The sequence below is a fragment of the Castor canadensis genome, chromosome 4 (genome assembly GCF_047511655.1).
Source record: "Castor canadensis chromosome 4, mCasCan1.hap1v2, whole genome shotgun sequence".
In the NCBI taxonomy this organism is placed as follows: domain Eukaryota; kingdom Metazoa; phylum Chordata; class Mammalia; order Rodentia; family Castoridae; genus Castor; species Castor canadensis.
In genome coordinates this window covers 178,353,121-178,372,115 of record NC_133389.1, presented here as the reverse complement: position 1 = coordinate 178,372,115, position 18,995 = coordinate 178,353,121, and the positions used below count along the sequence as shown (strand labels likewise).

At 51.5% G+C, this 18,995-nt stretch overlaps 1 protein-coding gene across 3 annotated transcripts in view; it reads right to left on the bottom strand.

The window, feature by feature from the left end:
- Efhd1 (EF-hand domain family member D1) overlaps positions 1-18,995 on the bottom strand; it is a 54,671-nt gene that overhangs the window by 23,985 nt on the left and 11,691 nt on the right. Inside the window, exon 1 of one of the 3 annotated variants that reach the window (XM_074072005.1) lies at positions 16,018-16,497. The exons of 1 other annotated variant lie outside the window; for it this stretch is intronic. In XM_074072005.1, coding sequence (XP_073928106.1) covers positions 16,018-16,340 — 323 coding nt within the window. In that variant the 5' untranslated portion in view covers positions 16,341-16,497. Of the gene's footprint in view, positions 1-16,017; positions 16,498-18,995 lie in introns of those variants that run through there. One more of the 3 variants, XM_074072006.1, reaches the window with a different exon arrangement.

Genomic DNA, 18,995 nt, shown 5'->3' with positions numbered 1-18,995 from the left:
CTCAGCTTAGGCCAGGGCTATGGTCCCAGGGGGGCAGAGCTCCAGCCCTGGACCCCCTGGACTGGGGCTTACTTTTTCTCTAAACCCAGCCTAAACCTGTATCCCTCCCCTTATTTCAAATCAATACACACACACACACACACACACACACACACACACACACACACACAGGCACAGACTTTACAGCTTTCAAATGTTTTCAGATTTAATGGAGTCTCGAAAGCCCCTCCACCAATATCTTAGCTCTTTTTTTTAACTCCCTGTAATTTTTTGTGGTTTTGGAGCTGGTGATCAAATCCAGAACTACCCTGCCCACCGTCACACTCTACCACCGAGCTCTACTCCCGTCCTCAATGCAATTTAAATTTTGACCCAGATCTTTTTTATTTAAGGCAACGTAGGCTAGTAAAGAAAAACCACTCATAAAGACCTGGGGAGGTGGAGGATTAGCTACTTACTCAGGCGGTGAGAGGCTTAGGTAGGAGGATCTCGATCTGAGGCCAACCCTAGCAAAGTAAGTGAGAGACCTATGTAAAGCAGAAGGACTGGGGGTGTGGTCCAAGTGGCAGAGAGCTCACATAGCATATGTGAGGCCCAGAGTCTGATCCCAAATATAAGCAATACCAAGACCCCCGCACCGCTCTGTTTCCTGGGGGTTTCCTCCGGATGTGACCTTTTCCCATGGTTCCCATTTTCTCAGTCCCTTTCATCTTTCCGTTGTCCAGGATCTGTTAGGGAGGGACTCCACTCCCACTGGCTCTCAAGATGGCCCCACATTGCTGCCAGACTTAGGTATAAACCCAGCCTTACCAGGCACCCAGGAGAGACTTTTCCCTGCTCTGTAAACTGAGAGCAACCGAGCTCCCTGTGTCCTGTCAAGTTGTCAAGGGGCCCAGAGAAGATAACGCTCAGCTGGCACTAGTTAACCATGAGTGAGAAGGCTTTTTTTAGAAAGGAGCCGATGTCCACAGGCATGACGAGGAAGCAAGCAGCTTCCAGAGCCTCTGCTCCAGCAAGATGCCCACTCTCATTTTACTCCCAGCCTTCACATCTTTGGCATTCTGGGGAAAACCCACCCCCACTACTTGCCAAGGTCCCTGTGCTGAAGAGACTCCCCTGGCCCAGCCTCATCTGGGCTTAGGCCACTTCAGGCTCTATTGGAAAAGACCTCTCCACTCCTTTGCTGGCTGAGCAGCACTGAAGGTAAGGTGAGGCGAGACAGCTGACATCCCTGACCACTGGGATCTCATCAACCCAGAAAGCCCCCAGCCTGACCTAAGGGTCCAGGTGATCCCTACCCCAACCCACCAGAGGCCAGAGCTGGTTTCCAGTGTCCACCCAATTTCTGCCCCCCTCTTTGGTCCATGAGTCACTTATTCTTTTGGTTTCCACTGTCCAGAGCCCCTGGGTTTTCTTGGTTTTCACCTGACCAGAATAATCCTGCAACTAACAAAGAGAAAAAGAAGCCAGCCAGCCACTCTCAGCCATCAGAAACTCCCGGGGGGGATCCCTCCAACAAGAGGTTCTCAGCAGGGTGGCACTGCCCCAGAAAATGCCTTAATGTGTGGGGCTGGGGAGTTACCTATGCCTCAGCCACCACTGGGAACACTAGGTTCTCTTTACACAGAAAGGCTTTGTTGGAAATATGCATGCCTTTTCAAAGGGCCAGGGCTGGCCAGGACAAGGGCAGGTGGCTTGTCAGAACTGTACTCTCCTGTCCCACCCAGCCCTGTTGAGTACTTCACTAGCTCCCCTGTGGCCCTAGGCACTTTCAAGTCAGGACATACTGCAGGCTATATAGGGTCCCCCACAATGCCTGTCTGCATGGGTCTCAGGGACTTCCTGAGGCTACAGGACTGTGATGCCTCTGCCCAGATCTCTGAGTTTCTTGCTTGTGTCCTCCTTATGGATCCTCCCTAGCTGTCACATCACCTGTTGCTCCTTTCTTCCCATTTGCCACACACGGGGGACATCAGATTGCCAGTGTGTGTGTGTGTCACCACAGCGTGCAGAGTAAGAGTAGCAGGCTCTGCGAGAGGGTAGGACTGAGAAGTTAGGTGTGCAAGCTTTAGTCCAACTTTCTTCCTTCTTTCTTTCTTCCTTCCTTCCTTCCTTTTCTTTTTGTATGAGACTGAGGTTTGAACTCAGGGCTTCCCACTTGCAAAGCAGGTTCTCTACCACTTTGAGCCACACCTCCAGTCCAATTTGCTCTGGTTATTTTTTAGATGGGGTCTCATGAACTATTTCCCTGGACTAGCCTTGAACCTCTATCTTCCCAAGTAGCTACAATTATAGGTATGAACCACTGGTGCCCAGCTTAGTCCCAAATTTCTGGTGTCCGATTAGACAGCTCATGCCATTTCTTTAGCATGAACTCCCAGCTCTCTTGCGCTCCAAATGCTTGGTTCATTTACTCCCTCCCTGACCACCTGGCTCACGTCCACCTGGGCCTCTCTGGAGCAGAAGGGAAGCACAAAGATAGTCCCCGGGCAGAGGGGTGGGGGAGGATACAAAGGAACAGTGGAGTTGTGAGAGGGCCCAGTGCCGGAAGGCAGCTGGGGCAGAGGAAGAGCAATAGAGGCACATGTGCAGACCTGGGTGGAGAGGAGGGGATGGTCTGTGCCAGTGCAGGCCTAGGGTGCCAGAATGTTCTGGAAGGAGGGAGGAGGACCAACTCACACAAAGCATTCTGGGAGATTTGTGTTTTCCTAAGGGACAATGTGATCTATGCAGCTCCCCCCTCCCCAGAGAGTTTGAAGAAGGGGATTGACATCAGATAACTGTCAGGAAGACATCCCAGCTCAGGGTGGATTTGGAGGGTGGGGTGAGCAGAATACAGCAGGACCAGCTGGCGAGTGTATGACAGCTCCAGCTAGGGATGGAGGAGGCAGGGAGGGTGGTCACAAGGTAGGGAGAAATGAGATCAGTCTGAACTCCAGCTTCACATGTCCTTGCAGGGCATCCAGGTCTGCCTCTGGCAATTTCTCTCTGGTTAAGGCTGCAGGAAACCAGCAGAGTTTGGGGCCCTGTGTGTATATATATCCAGATATACAGTATCTGAAAGTCTAAAGACAGGTCGGGGGCAAGGGAGCTAAAGGGCCACCTCCACCACCCAGGGCACCCACTGTGTGCGCAACACCTTGCTAGACCGTAGAGAGAGGCAAACCCTGGCACCGCTACCTGGGCCTTCAATACAAATGCCTTCTAAATCTGCTTCGTTCCAAATGCATCCTCCAGTGGCAGTGCACTGCCCTTGTCAGGGGCTGTCACATATATTCAGAAGGAAAGAGAGCAGTGGGTGACCACACAGAATTTCCCCAGACTCCTGCCCTCAAACTGGCCACTGGCGGCTTCCAACTCAAACAGTGAGGAAGCCTCAGGAGAGAGATTTTGGCTGCCTGTAAATTCTCTCACTGAAGCCAGCCACCCCATGGGGAAGAAGCAAGGCAAACAGAACCTGTGACCACCCCAAAGGAGCATGCCAATGACAAAGTGACAAGTCAGTAGCTCAAAGTGCTTTGCACAAAAGCCATCAGCCCCCTGACCAAGAATGACCAGGGGAGAGGGAACAGTCTCAGAAAGCCTGTGCCCCAGTGTTGCAAGTGTAACAGGGAGCAATGTGACCTCCAAGAGCCTTGGTGGGCTCCTCCTGAGGAGGACAAGGGGAGTGGGGCTGGGCATGAGCTGCTGGGGTCACCCTCCTCTGTTCGAAATCCCAGTACCATCTTGTGCTGGATTGTGTGACTCTGGCTGAGTTACTGGAGCTCTGTGGGCATCAAATTCCTCCTTTGTCCACTTGTTCCCAAGATTAAAGGCAAATAAACTCTCGGCAGGGCCCAGCACAAAGCAAGGGCTTGATTTCTTTCTTTGCCTCACATCATCTCATGAAGAGAAAGACCCTAATCATGGGGACCGTCTGAAATAGGGCACACTTGCTGGGCTTGAGTCAGCACAGGTGGGCTAGAGATGTGGTTTGTTAACAGCGAATGGAGTAGTAGATCTGGGATCTACAGTCCCAGGCAATCCATTCAGAAAGGAGGGGAAGAAGAAAGGGGCCAGGTGGCGAGCACTCGGGCCTGGGGTTTCTAGGGGCCTGGAGCAATTCCGATGGTGAGGCAAGAAGGGCAGTTAGGAAGACTCAGAGGGCTCTTGGGCCAGGACTGGCTGAAGGAACCTGCAGTGGTGCAGCCCTGGGATGCTGGTCCTGACCGCTAAACCACCCCATAAGAGTCGCAAAGGCCTTGGAAACCCACAGCAAGTGCCCCTGGGATTAGTTCTGGAATTCCCAAAAGCCCTGTGGATCTCAGGGGACAAATGTCCCCAAACACTATGGGCTTCCCACACCCAGACGACATTAGAGTTGGCAAGGCAGTGCTCCAGCCCAACTCCTAAGCCAGGAGTCAGGGAAGGAAAGGGCACGGGGTGAAGAGGGCCAGCCCAGGAGTGCAGGCCTCAGAGGAGGCCAAGGGCCCCAAGACCAATTCAAGTGTACTGTGGGGACTGAGCCATGACTCCAAATGTGCAAGAAAACCATCCAGGCTGCCACCCTCCTGTTCTCCAAGTCTCCCCCTCCTGCCCCCCACTGCCAGCAGGACCTTTTCCTGTGTCTTCCTCTCAGCTGCCACCACCTTAAACCTAGCAGCCCTTGGTAGCAGGAGCATCAGGCTGGAACCAGTGACCTAATTAAGGCCCTGTCAGCACACCCAGTGGTCACGCGGTCTTGGAGACAACCTGAGAAGGTGGTCACTTACCTTTTTCCACATCTCACTTACAGGCTTGTGCCGGAATGGGTCAGTAGCTGTGCTGAAGGGAGCCTCACGACCCTCCGCAGGCTCAAGTTACAACCTTGGCACTGATTAGCGCCTTGGGTGGAACTGCAGCCGGCAGAGCTCAGAACCTCTGCACAGGGCCAGGCTCAGCTCCTGCACAGCCCTGGGGCGGGTTAGTCACACTCAACCATAAAGACCTTGTCTCTGAGCTGGGGATGGAGGAGTATAGCTCACTGATATAAAACGCCTAGCATACACAAGGCCCTGGGTTCCATTCCCAGCACCACAAAAAAATTTTTTTTTTTAATTTCTGCCTTACAGACCTAAATAGAATCAACTAGAGATTGGAGGGTATAGGAGAGGCTGTTGGTGGGGGGGTCGGGGATCAGTGCAGTGAGAGTGGAGACAGGCTGGGAGAACCAGTGAGAAAGAAGAATAATAGCTATCTGGAGTGGGCCTTTGTTACACAGGCAATGGGGAGCTACTGAATGTTATATGTTGCCTCCAACCCACAAAGGGAGAAGCAAAGTAATGTGATCTGGGCTCTGGAAAGCTTCCTCTGGATGCAACATGTAGGAAGGACATGGGTGGTCCAGCAGGGCCTACAATAGGCTGTGCCATCCATGGCCTGGCCTGGCTGTGCAGAGAACAGTGGCAAAAATGGCTGAGATTAGGAGCCTAGGAAGCCAGGGGCAGGAATGATATTGATGAAAGAGGTTCATGACAGGGGACCAAAGTGCAGGCCACCTGACCTGGGTTCAAACCACAGCTTTACCACTTACAAGGCACATGAAGCTGGACTCCCTCTGTGCCTCAGTTTCCCTATGGCAAAGTAGGGGATGATGATGGCACCCATGTCAGAGTGTTGGAAGGAAGAAATGTGTTAGCATGTGTAAGTGGCTAAGGATAGAGCTTGCACACAGTAGGTGCTCTATAAACTGAGGCTGTTTGGTGTCGTTGACTGCTCCATGGTAGGTGGCATGAAGCACTTAGGGAGGGCGCAGACTCAATAGCACCAAGGCCAAACTGGGCAGAATCCAAGGCCGTGGCTGAGCTCAGCAAGTCCCCATGGGCAAACTTCAGGGACTGTCAGCAGCCAGATATTTTTGGCAAGAGCTGTCCCAAGGTACAATGGGTGTTCAGTAAGCAGTGCTGGGAGGGGGTGTCCCTGTGCTGTTCCACCACCAGGAAGGGGTGGAAGGACCAGCCCCAGGCATTCGGCTGCTTGTTAGTCCTGAACAATGTCCTCCCATTTCCGGCAAAACCAATCCAAGTTGGCAGAAGGCTGAGGGTGGGTCTGTGACCCAGAGGCCACTGTGGGTGGGGAGACCAGGCAGTCAACCCACCGGAGGTGAGGGTCATTACTTTGGAATTAGACCCCAGCATGGCTGGAGGGAACCCCTACCTCTCCACCCAGTCTCCATCCTACTACCAGGCCCTGGCTGGCCTTGAACCAGGCACAGGCAGTCACAGGGAAGATGCTGCTGACACCAGTAATTCAGGTCTTATCTCCAAAACCAAAGAATCGGCCTTCACTCAGAAACAAGGGGTGCCAGGCTAAGGTCAAAAATAAAACCAAAGAGTCCAGGGGCATGGCTCAGAGGGTCGAGCCTGCCTAGCAAGCTTGAGAGTCTGAGTTCAAACCCTAGTCCCACCAAAAATAAATACATAATAAATAAAATAAAACCAGGCCCAGGGCTGTGGGGGTAGCTCAGGTACAGAGCACTTGTCTAGCACATGCAAAGACCTAGATTCAATCTCCAGCACCACAAAAACGAAACAAAGCAGGCTAGGTATAGTGATGCATGTCTTCAATCCCAGTATGGGGAGGCTGAGGCAGAAGCACCTATCCTCCAAAAGCAAACAAACAAACAAAAATAGACACACATACTCACACACACACACACAAACACAAAACTCTATGCAGGCTTCCAAGCTGAGAGAAGGGCCCTTAGGAACCAAACCCCAGGCAGCCACTAAGGGAACAATGGCCATCAATGAGTGGTGACTCCCAGCCAAGGATGGTGGGTTGACCCTATACACTCCTGGTCTCCTGTCTGGAGAGCCTTCTCAGAGGGGAGGAAGTAAGGTATTGGGGAAAGGCTAGGGATAAGGACGGGGCACTAGCAAATAGATTTCAAAGAGAGAAACAGGCAGGAGTGATGTGGTTAACCAGCTGCATCCTCTAGACCCAGAGGAGCCAGATGGGGGGTTACCTGGAAGGTGGCCTAGGGAACAGATATCACAGATACCCACCCAGCCCTAAGGTCGCCAGGGATATATGCTATGGACAAGATAAACACTCAGAGGATGGATGTCAATTACAGTGATAGAATTGAGTGTCTCCAGAAGCCCCCAATGATGGGCTGCTCCCCACCTTGTCTCCAGAACCCAGGCCTGCCATCAAAAAGCCCGTGTAGACCAAAACACGGATAAGGAGAAGACAACGGTACATCATTCAGGACACCATTGGGGGCCCACCCCTCCTTCCTCACTAACAGAACCCCTACTCCAGCCCACAGGAAAGAGGGCCTGGCCCCCTGCCTTCCCCTGGGCAGTCACTGGCCTGGGTGGGCCCATGACCCAGTGCTGGTCACTGGGATGACAAGGGTGATTTCTCATTGTTTACAAGAACCCAAATCTCTTCTGCCTCTGGATGTCTTGGCTGGATATGACTTGGGGAAACTTGTCATCTTGCTTTCTTTCCAAGAAGGGCCACAGAGGTCAGCGGGGTGCAGAGAAGGGCAGAACCCTTGGGGACAGTGGCCATCCACGGTGTCCAAAGCCACCCTGGTCCTCTGGACTCCTCATTACTTGGGATGACACATCTCTTCATTGACGAGTGAGTTTGGGGCAGCATTTTCCATCATTCGAACTCAAGGTCTCCCAACTAACACATGGCAGTTTGGCTCAGATGGTCTTGGAGCCTCATGCTTGTTAAGAAGGCACTCTTACTATTTGAGCCATTCCACCAGCCTTCTTGAGAACTATTTGCCCAGGGCTGGCTTCAGACTGCAATCTTCCTGATCTCTGCCTCTGAGTAGCTAGGATTACAGGCGTCAGCATTCTTTAAGAACATGCACCAGGCAAGGCATGGTGGTACATGCCTGAAATCACTGCTACATGGAAATTGGAGTAGGAGGATCAAGGTTTGAGGCCGGCTCAAACAAAGTTATCAGAAGACCTTATCGGAAATAAACAGACAAAAAAGCAAAAGGACTGAGGCATGGCTCACGTAGTAGAGAGAGCACTTGCCTAACAAGCTCAAGGCCCCTAGTTTTAATCCCCAGTACTGCAAAATAAACAAAACAAAACAAAACTTACATCAGAGTTAGAGGTAGTCCCTGGGAACAGAACAGCCCCAGGCTGCTTCCACTGTTTGTCCTAAATATTTTTGCAAATTTACTGGAAATTTTAACAAGGAATATCATACTTAAGTAATGAAAAAAAAATGTTTTCTTTTAATTGCACGACTATCTCTAAACACGACTTTTTCTGAGGCAAGGGGCCTACATCCCCTTGAGGAGAAGGTCTCATCAAATGTGTCAGTGTCGTTCCAGGCAATATTGCAGAGGGCTCAAAGATGAGGTCAAGAACTCCGGCTATAGCAGGCACCATGGCTCATACCTATAATCCTTGCTACTCAGGATGCAGAGATCAGGAGGATTGAGGTTCGAGGCCAGCCTCAGCAAATAGTTCAAGAGACCCTCTCTCAAAAAAAAAGCCATCACAAAAAAAGGGCTGGTGGAGTGGCTCAAGGTATAGGCCCTGACTTCAAACCCCAGCACTACAGAAAACAAACAAAATAAAAAGAACTGCTCTAACCACGGGGCTTGAGGATTCAACTCCCCAAAACCTCCAAATTAGCTTTCATTTCCTGTTTCCTCTGGGGTTTTCCACCAAAAACACACCCTGGACCACCTCTTGGGGAAGAATACTAAGGTGACCTTCCCCGAGAGCTGACATCATGCCAAGGGCCCCCTGCCCAGCTAGCTACCTTGAGTTCAAAGTAGACACGGGCACAATCCTTGTTTATTCTGGGTGAATCTTCCAGAGGCAATTCTTGGGTCCTTGAACTCTGGCCTCAACATGCTCCCCACCCAGCTGTTTGGCCACAGGGCACCATATTGCTTCTACTGTTTTCCCCTTGGCATCTGAAGTCTGGCCCACTGAGCGAAATCCAGCCACTGATTTGGGAAAAGGCCACAAAATGAGGTGGCATGAGACAGACACAAGTCATGCTCTCAAACTTCCGTGGGAACACAGCCAGACCACCATTTGCATATTGTCCCTGGCTGCTTTCACGTCACAACTGCAGTCAGCACAGTAACAAGAGTACTCCCAGGGCCCACAAAACCAAACAGATTTCCAATCTGGCCCTTCACAGAAGGGCCCAGAAGGAACCTTGAAGGTCATAGGTTCCATCTCCCAAGCGTTCCACTCCTCCTTACCAGCAAACCTCACACCAAGAGTTAGGCCACTTCTCTAATGACACTCCAGAGAAAAGCTCGGCTCATGGCTTAGTGAGACATTTTTTTTTTTTTAAAGTTGGTTTTCTAAGACAGGGTCTCACTATGTAGCTCAGGTTGACCTGGAACTTGCTATGTACCCAGGCTGGCCTCGAACTCCTGATCCTCCTGCCTCAGCCTCCTGAGTGCTAGGATTACAAGGTGTTGGCTACCATGTCCAGCTTGAGATAATTCTTTGCATTTCTCAACAAGTCCATCCATGAGAAAGCTCTTTCTTCCCTACAGTTTCCTTTCACTGCCACCTGGGGCCACCTGAGGCCAAGTCAGTAGCTACCTCCAATCAAGATCTCACCCTTACCCTGTCTCCTGAGCCTCCTTCCCAGAAGGCTGCTTCCACCTGGACCTGAATCCTCTCACAGTCCAGGCTGGCTACTCCACTGTGTTGTGTCGACAGTGACCCCCTGCCTTGAGTGTGCAGCCTGAGGCCATATTGTCACCCCTCCACCCTACTCCCCACTCCAGCGTCATCACAGAATCTGCTAAGCTGCCTGGGGTATCTTGCACATGGGTGGTGGGAGCCTTTGGAGCAGTCTTCACCCTTCTGCCACCCCATAAGCAGTATCATGTGAATTAGTGGGCTGGGGTGTAGCACCCCAGGTTCCATCCCCAGCACAGGAAAAAAAAAATTCAGAACACTTTAATAACTCTTTTCATTTCAAAGTACCATCACTCAAAGTCTCATGAAATGTGAAGTGGAGACTTCCCAGAGGAAGTGAGGTGTGGAATGAGGAATAGAAGGAGGGAAACTGCAACAGGGAGCCCCCTTCCTCTTTCCTCTATCCTACCAATAAATAAAGCACCCAGAGCGCAAACCTGTCTGAGAATTAGTTCCAAGCCACAGTAACTTTCTGTAAGAGACCAAGGTCTCCAGAAGACCAGTCTGGGGGCCACCTCCCCCGGAGTTCTGACTAGCCCTGGTTCATCTTGCCCTAGTCTCAGTTTGAAAGTCAAATGTAAAATTCAGTGCAGGTGAGAGAATTTTAAATCCAAGGTGAACCACTGCTGACTAGGGTTACAATCAGGGAAAAGAGCTCTTGCCTTTCTCCAAGGAGAAGAAAAGCACTTTGATCCATTTATTTCTGCCCACCTTGTTTTCTTTGGTGCCTGGGATGGAAGACAGGCATACTGAGCACACACTCTGCTACTGAGCTACACCCCAGTCCCAAAGTCAACTCACTCAAAAGATCAGGATGAGCCAGTGCTGGTGGCGCACACCCATAATCTTAGCTACTCAGGAGGCAGAGATCAGGAGGATCAAGATTCAAAGCCAGCCCAAGCAAATAGTTTGGGAGAATGTCATCTTGAAAAATACGCAACTGAAAAAAGGGCTGGCAGAGTGGCTCAAGTGGTAGAGTGCTACCTAGGAAACGTGAGGCCCTGACTTCAAACCCCAGTACTGCCAAAAGGAAAAAAAAAATTGGGATGTCCAGGTGTGGGCACCTCCCCTCCACCTCCCAGAAAACCTCTTAAGGAGGCTTACTTCATCCTCTTTGGCAAATTCCCAGACTCCCAATCCACACCCTTTTAGGGGAGCTTAGGTGATATACCTCAATGGTACAGCACACGCTTAGCTTGTCCTGGATTTCACCTCCAGAACCAAAAAAAGAAGAGGAAAGGAGGGAGGAAGAAAAGAAGGAGGAAGGAAGGAAGGAGAAAGGTAAAGGTATATACCTTTCTTCTTTTTTCCTTCCTGGACAAGATTAAGAAAGAGAAAAATAAATGGGAAGGAGGGGGTAAGAAATAAATGCAGAAAAAGGACAAATTCCACCTTTTGGGCTTTCAGTGGTGTCTTGGTGATACAGGAATGTGACATTGGCAGGATGTCCATGACATCAGCATTTCAAATTCTTAATAATAATACAACATTCTCAGAGCCCAATGCTCCTCTTCCCACCCGCTCTTTGGGGAATTGAAACACAAGCTCTCAGCATGCTACAAAAACACCACAGCTGCATTTTAAGATGTTGAGTTTGGGTCCTGCCTCTAAGTGGCTGTCCCCATTCCCTCCTTTGAAAGGGGCCTCTGGAGCAGTCTGGGGTAATTAAAGTTTCCTGTCTAACCTCGGTATATGGCCCGATTCAGTTCGAGTTTCAGCCAGGCACACACACTGCCGGGTCAGTTTCTTCTGCGCCTTCTCACCCTTCCTTTAAAATCAGGCCACAATTCTCCTAGCTCAGCTATCCAGTAACACACTTGGAAGTGGAGAGGCTGCTTTCTCTGGCCAGGCTGATGATGCCTTGGCTTCCCACACTCATTAAAAAGTTCTCTTTCTTCTACAGCAGATCATTTAGGACCCAGGCACATTTGTGTTAGGCCTTGGAACACAAAGACAATTGGTATTTACTCCAAGAGCCCCACAAGCTCACAGGCTGGGGAGTACACGTTTTTTTTTTTTAAAACCTGGAAAATATAAGAAATCCCTAAGCCTGCATTTAAAACAGGCAAATTGAATGTAAAAGTCCCAAGTGTGTCTGCAGTATTGGTATAAATCTCTGCTCCCCTTCCCAACAAAAAGAATGGATGTGCTTTGTGTGACTGGTCTAATCAGGTTCACCCTGCAAGGGGCAGAATGAGGGAAGGCGACATCAGACTTCGCATCTAGAAACTGCTGAAAAGTGAATTCTTGCGGAAGCTCAGTGAGCTCCTGGCACAGATGGGGCTCGGTTCTGCCAGGTTGGTTTTGTAGGTAGATGGAGAGTCTGGTGGGATTAGGGTTGGGCTTTGGGAAGTCTGATCTTCCTGGTGTGGTGCACAGGCTACTTTGGAAATATCTGGGATTCTGACCACTCATTCCCCCACAACCGGTCACCCAGACCCTCACAATGTGAGTTTATTTGGAAACAGGTCTTTGTAAATGTAGCAAGTTAAAATGAGATTACATTGGATTAACACTGGGTCCTCAATCCAGTGACTGGTATCCTCATAAAAGGGCCATATGAAGACAGAGACACACAGAGGCAACCACTGACGCAGAGATTTCAGTGATCCATCTATGAGCCAAGGAATGCAAGGATGGCCAGCTGCCACCAGGAGTGAGGAGGAAAGCAAGGATGGATTCTTCCTTTGGAGCCAGCAGCCCTACCAACAGCTGGATTGCAGACTTGGAACTTCCAGAACTGTGAAAGAATGAAGTTGTATTGCTTTAAGCTACTCAGAGTGTAGAATTCTGTTCCAGCAGCCCTAGGGAACCTATCCACTGACCAGTGGTAGTGCCAGTAGACCTTGCTGGAGCCAGTAGACCTTCAACACAACTGAGAAGAACCAGGCTCCACAGCTCAAACTGCAGAGTCAGTCACCTTTGAAGGATAAATCAGACTTGGCAAAGAGAACTACTCAACCAAAAAGGGCAACCCAGGGTGGGGGGGTCGGGGGCTGAGGGAGCATGGCTCAGGTGTGTAGATCACTTACCTAGCAGACTCAAGGTCCTGGGTTCAATCCCCACACCACCAAAAAGAAAAAAAGCTAAAAATCAGTGACTGAAACCTAGTGGCCTTCCCACCAGCCAAGCACTGAGCTAATTGATTCACACAGGGTCATCCCCTCCACAGTCCCATGAGGCAGGACTTGTTCTGTCGCCACCTGACAGACGGGGAACCCAGATGCTTACAGGAACCCTGGGAGCAAGGGGTGGGGCCAGGTTTGAACCCAGGAAGCCCAGCTCCCAGACTGCTGCCATGAGGACAATGCAGGAAGGAATCCAGTGGATGACAGACTGATATGCTGTGTACTCTTTCAAGTTTTTAGCATGCTATGTCTTGTGTTTCAGCACAGAAGGATCAAGGAGCTGACAGCACACCTCAGGGGCAGAAGCTCTGTAAGGAGCAACTGGCAGGCCAGATACCACCACAACAGACCAGGCTCCCAGAGTCTGGGTCTAACATGGGCTGCTGGCCTCTGAGGAGGTCCAGGCCAAAGAGGAGCCTAAGAAGCCCCTTGCAGACCTCTCTCTTCCTGGCCCTCAGCCAGGGGCAGCTGCAGATTGGTCAGTGCAGAAGAACATGTCAGAGAGGTAGGGACACCTTGGACAAATCTGAGGAAAAAGGAGGCAACAGGTCTTTAGGGGGACCTGGACAGGGTTTAATTTTTTAAATTATTATTTTAAAGTCACAAAGAAGCTAGGCCTGATGTGGCATGCCTGTAATTCCAGCTACTAGGGTTCAGCAACTAACCAAGACCTTGTCTCAAAAAAAAAAAAAAAAAAAAAAAACAGGCTGGGAATGTAACTCAGTGGTAGACCACTTAACTGGCACACCCCACGCTCTGGAGTCAATCCCCAGGAAGCCAAAACACAAAACCAAAACAAAACAAAACAAGTCATAAGGGACAGTAGGCAGGAAGACAGCCTGAAAGAGGCCAGCAGGGATCCTGCTGTCTTGAGCAAAACTGAGACCAAGGAGCAAGCAGAGGGTCAGCTACAGGACAGGTGACACTGCCAGATCTTATCAGGCCTGCAAATCTCCAAGTGCCAAGCCCCACAGAGGCTTTCCCAGGCAGGAAGGGAGCCCAGGGCTGCCCCAACCTTGGCAAGGACAGCAGGGCACAGGTAGCATCTGAAGCAGATGGGTTTAGCAGAGAAAGACCCAGAACCAGCTAGTCAACCAGAGGCAGCTCAAGGCAGAGGAAGGAAGGCAGCCAGGGATAGATAGCAGGGGAGCTAGAGGGACCTGGTGACCACAGGCACTCAGACCTGCAGAAAATGAGGTCTTGTTCACAAGCTGCCCAAATTGCCTCATGCCCACCTGCTGGGGTCCAGGGTAGATGAGAGCTAAAGCCAGAGCTGCACCCAGAGTGTCCAGGCAGCAAATCTAGACACAGTGGGAGAGGAAAAGGGAGATGTTTCTGCTGAGTCCCAGGTGTAGAAACCCTGCGCAGAAGCACCCCTACCCCAAAGGGAAAACCAGAATCGGATGGGGAATAGAGTTTTCTGTGGAGGGTTTGAGCACAGGAATCTCTGGTTCTTTAGGGAGCCCAAAGGCAGGGCAGGGGGCACAGAGCCTGGGAGGACTCCAAACATGGACACCATAGACCCCTCACTTCAGAGGATGGGGAGCACAAGGGTTAGTCCTGGCCAATGAACTCACTTGGCCACAGAAACTGGTTAAGAGCCCAATAAGAAACAATAGTAATGCTACACGCACGCACAGGGGTACATAAGGCCTCTGCTGTAGCTACTCTTTCCCATTGGGCTCTGGAGCTGTTGTGGCCCCTGCCACTAGCAGGGATGAGCCACTTGAGAATGAGGGCAACTGAGTCAAGAAAATGAGAAGCAGGACTGGAGCACAGCTCAGTGAAAGAGCATGTGCTTCGCATTCGAGGGCCTACGTTCAATTCCCAGCACCAAAACATGAGAGAGACTCCCTATGGGAACTTCCCTGACAACTAGCAAACTTAACCTTCCAAAGTGTCTGCAAGAAAAAAATAAATAAATAAAAGCTCGGGCGACCATACAAAGGTCAGTCCCCAAGACACCTGCCCTGGACCCACCTGGCACTGCTAAGACATGGAGGCATCCTTCCATGACAGACACAACCCCACACAAATCACAGGGGCCTCTGACAAACAAACCACTGCCTTGATGACAGCTTTTTCACCTGTCCCAGCGGCATTCTTTGGCCCCAACTCAGCCTTTCTGAGTTGCTTCGAAGCCAGGAACAGCGACATCCAGGTGTCTGGAGGAGGAGGCTGCAAAGGCTCAGCAGACCTCAGCGCAAGGGCGACACAGCGCCCTGCACAACGCCTTTAAATAGAACCTCCACGGAGGGCAGGCGCATTCCAAGCGCTTTTAATGACGCCCCAAGCATGACCTGGCCGGCGGCCTGTGCTCCCCCAGCCATTTTCCCGGTCTCGGCCCAATTCTGGAAATAATATTAATAGCTTGGGTAGAAGCTCACGGTGTGCAAAATACTTTATGACCTTAAAAGGCAAGGGACTATTACTGCTCCAGATGTGACCTCCAGATGTGACCCAGGGAGGTCCCAAGAGATAAGGCCGATAAGGGTCTCGATATGTTCGCCCCCTTTCTTCAGGTGTTGGGGCGCCAGCAGCCCCCCAGGTATCCCGGGTGGGCGGCTCCCCACTGGTCACTGAGCAGGACAGGAACAGTCTCGCGACCGGCGCCAGCGGCCAAGTCCGCTTCCAAGCCGCATCTCCAGCCCAACGGATAGCAAGAGGGGGACCGACCAGCGACGCCCCCGAGGCGCCTGGGTCGCGCTCGCCGGGATGGGCTGAGCTGCTTACTGCGTTTAGCGCCCTCGGGTTCTCAGCCTCCGTGCGTCCACCAGACCCCGCGCGGCCGCCCAGGATTGACTTTCCCCTTTTGTTTTGAAAGATAAAAGGAGACAGGGGCTAATTTCTCCCTTGGGGGATAAAGTTAGAGCTGGCAGGTGACGTGCGGCGGCGGCTCCTGTTCCTAGAAGTTGCTCTCGGAGCAAATCGACCGGCATGCGGGCGGAGGGGGCGGCACCCGCCGGGGCGCCCGGGACCCCATCTCCGCGTCCGCCAGGGACCTTCGGGGCTGCTGATCGCGGGTTTCCAGCCCAGCGAGGTCCCCGACGGCGGGGGATCGACTCTGACTGCACTGAGTCAAATGCCATGTGCACCCCCAGCAGCCCTGCACCTCCTAACTCTGTCCTACCCAAGGGACCCAGGCCCCCTGGCCGCCTCGTCCCTGTCCTGGCCCTCGGGGCGCACGGCGCAGGGGCCTCGGCGCGGTGGCTCACAGTTTGAACATGTTCTCCAGGTCCTTAATGAGGCGGCGGCTGAACTCTGGGAACTCGGTGTAGGGGTTGAAGACCCTGCAGCGGCGGGGCCGCGCCGCGCCCTCGTTGATGTCCAGCCGTCGGCTCAGCTGGGCGCTCAGCTCGGCGTCGGCGCTGGCCGTGGGCGCCCGGGCGGGCGGCTCGGGCTCGGGCTCGGGCTCCGTCTCTGGCACCCGGGCTGGGGCAGCGCAGGGTGCGGGCTGGGGACTGTCCCGACCGCCCTCCTCCGCCGCCTCGAGTCGCAGCCGGCGCTGCAATTTGCGCGCCAGCTCCTCGCTGGCCATGGTGAAGGATCGGGGCTCGGGGACGCTAGACCGCGCACGGGGACCGGGAAGGCGGCGCGCTCGTTGCAAGCTCGGGGTTCTGCGACTCTCCGCGGAGTCGGAGGGGACCCGGCGGTTGGGAGGAACCGCGGGCGGGCGGGGCGGGCGGGGCGGAGCCGCCGCTTTAAGGAGGAGCGGGAGCTCGCGGACGGCCAGGTGGGCGGGAGGCAGGGGTGACCGCGCTTCCAGCCGATCGTGTCTTCGTCACCCTCCCCGAAGCTGGGGACTGGAGGGCCAACGCCCGCCCGGACCAGGCACGGTCTCTGGAATCAACTCTGACCTGGCCGCCGGCGTCGCTTTCGGGAAGCCTGGGGACTTCGTGGTCCTCGGACAAACGGTAGCGGGGGGTGGGGCAGGGAAGGTTCACGACTGTTCGGGCGGTTCCTTTCTCGTCCCCCACAAGTGTCCTGGAGAAGCTCGCGGCCTGGCACAAGCCGGGGGCGCGGTGCGAGCACCCCTGGTGACACCCACGCGCCCCAAGGTCCTGGAGGGCCATCGGGGAGTGCGGGGCCAGAGAGCTGCTTTTCAAACATTCATCTAAAAGAAATGTTTCCAAAACAAACTATAAATACCCAAACCAAATAAACAGAGAAAAACTCCTGATTCCCCAGGAGGTAAGAGACTAATGCAGCTTCAAGGTCTCAGGCTTTTTCCTCGCCTGTGAAACACAAGGAAGAAGAGAAAAAACTTGAAGATAAAGAAATCAGCTTTGTTAACGAGAGGATAAAAACAAAGACAGTCGTCCTTCTCCCTAAGGAAAGCTGATGCCCATGGCGGTTACATCAGCCACACTTGGAGAAAAATTTTGTAAACACGGGTCTGTGGCTGCATGAGGATTCATCCTGCTCTGACCTGTGGTGGACCGAAAAGTGGGTGTGTCAGTGACTGTGTGTCATCGATGCCTGAGACAGGGATCAGCCTTTGGCCTCAAGGCCCCAAGAGGGAGGGGGAAATTCAGGGTCAGTTTGTGCTGTGATTAAAATGTTACTGGGTGGGGCTGGGGTATGTCTCAGTGACAGAGCCTCCCAGGAGGCCTGGGTTCAAACCCTAGCACACAGACACACAGAAAACACACACACACACACACACACACACACACACACACACACACACACACAGAGTTACCTTTAAAAAGCCCTTAAGGAAAATAAGTTTTTAAAAGAAACATAATATAAACAACTCGAATCAGTTTTGTGAAAACAGGTTTTATGTATGAGATGGCAGTTGGAAAGTTGGTCACTTTCTGACCTGTAAAGGGGACTAAGAGGTTCACTGTGTTGTCACAGGGTTTCCAGCATTTTACATGGCTACTTCAAAAAAAAAATTAAAAATTTTGTAGCTCAGTGGTAGAGTGCTTGTTTGGCACACTCGAGGCCCTGGGTTTGATTCCAGCATAAGTAAGTAAATAAATAAATAAATTCCAATAGTCTATCAACAACAGACTTTGCATGAATAGGCAATAAAAAAAGTAAACATTTTTTGCATGCATGAAAGTTCTTAATGAGAGTGGATTTTGAATGAAATTCTGCTTTTTCATTTAAGTGTTTCCAAATCAGAAAGTGCTTCTGCATAATTCAGCCGTTTGGTGACATCCAAAAGGCACATCACCTGCAAGGGGCAGTGACTGGGGGCTATGCCCACCAGGTGACCCTCAGCCTCTCTGCCACTGAGGTAGGGATAAGAGACAGAAGACACCCCTAAGCCTGTCCCACTGCACCAGCAAATGTTCACCAGGTAACACATGGCTCCTTGGTCATGAACTCTCAGCATCTCACTAGTGACCAGAAGGCCATAGTCATGGCTATGCTGGTAAAGCTCTGCCCTCCCTAGTGTCCAGAAGGGCACCAGACAAAGAACTCAAACGTGTTTGGTGACATATGGACCAAGATCCGTGTTATTCTGCAAGTATGACTCATGGTTTGTAACATCAACTTCTATGTTTTAAGCCACATGTGTTGGTGCATGCCTATAATCCCAGCTGCTTGGGAGGCAAAGGTAGGCCTATAGTCCAAGGCTGCCCAGTACAAAACCTGAAAAACAAAATCAAAGGGCTTGGGGGTGTGGCTCAAGTGACAAAGCACTTGCTAGAGCAAGGACCTGAGTTCAAATCCCAGTACTGCAAAATAAATAAACTTGTATGCATAGAAATAAACCTACAGGGACAAATGATCAATAGATCATTTTCATTCTCTGTTTTGAATTTTTATTTTTCTGAATTTCCTATAAAGAATATATTCAAATGCTATATTCAGAAAATAAATGCCATTGTTTACAGTGAAGCGATATGGGAGGGTCAATGTTTTTGCTGTAGAGCTGCTGGACGCGTTTTGTCTTATGTCATCCCATGACCTCATTTACTTCGTTAGCATTCTTCTAGTGTGGCTAAAGGAGGTTCTCCATTTCATAAGGAAATTAAATCATTGTTTTCAACTCCAGATCTTCTTGTTCAGTTCTTTTGCTGTGCAACAAACCAGCCCCAGTCAGTGACATCAGGCAACATTTATTTTGTTCACAGATTTATAATTTGTGCAGAGCTAAAGGAAGGAGGAAGAGAGAGAGAGAGAGAGAGAGAGAGAGAGAGAGAGGGAGAGAGAGAGGTCTCCCCAGCCCTAGCTG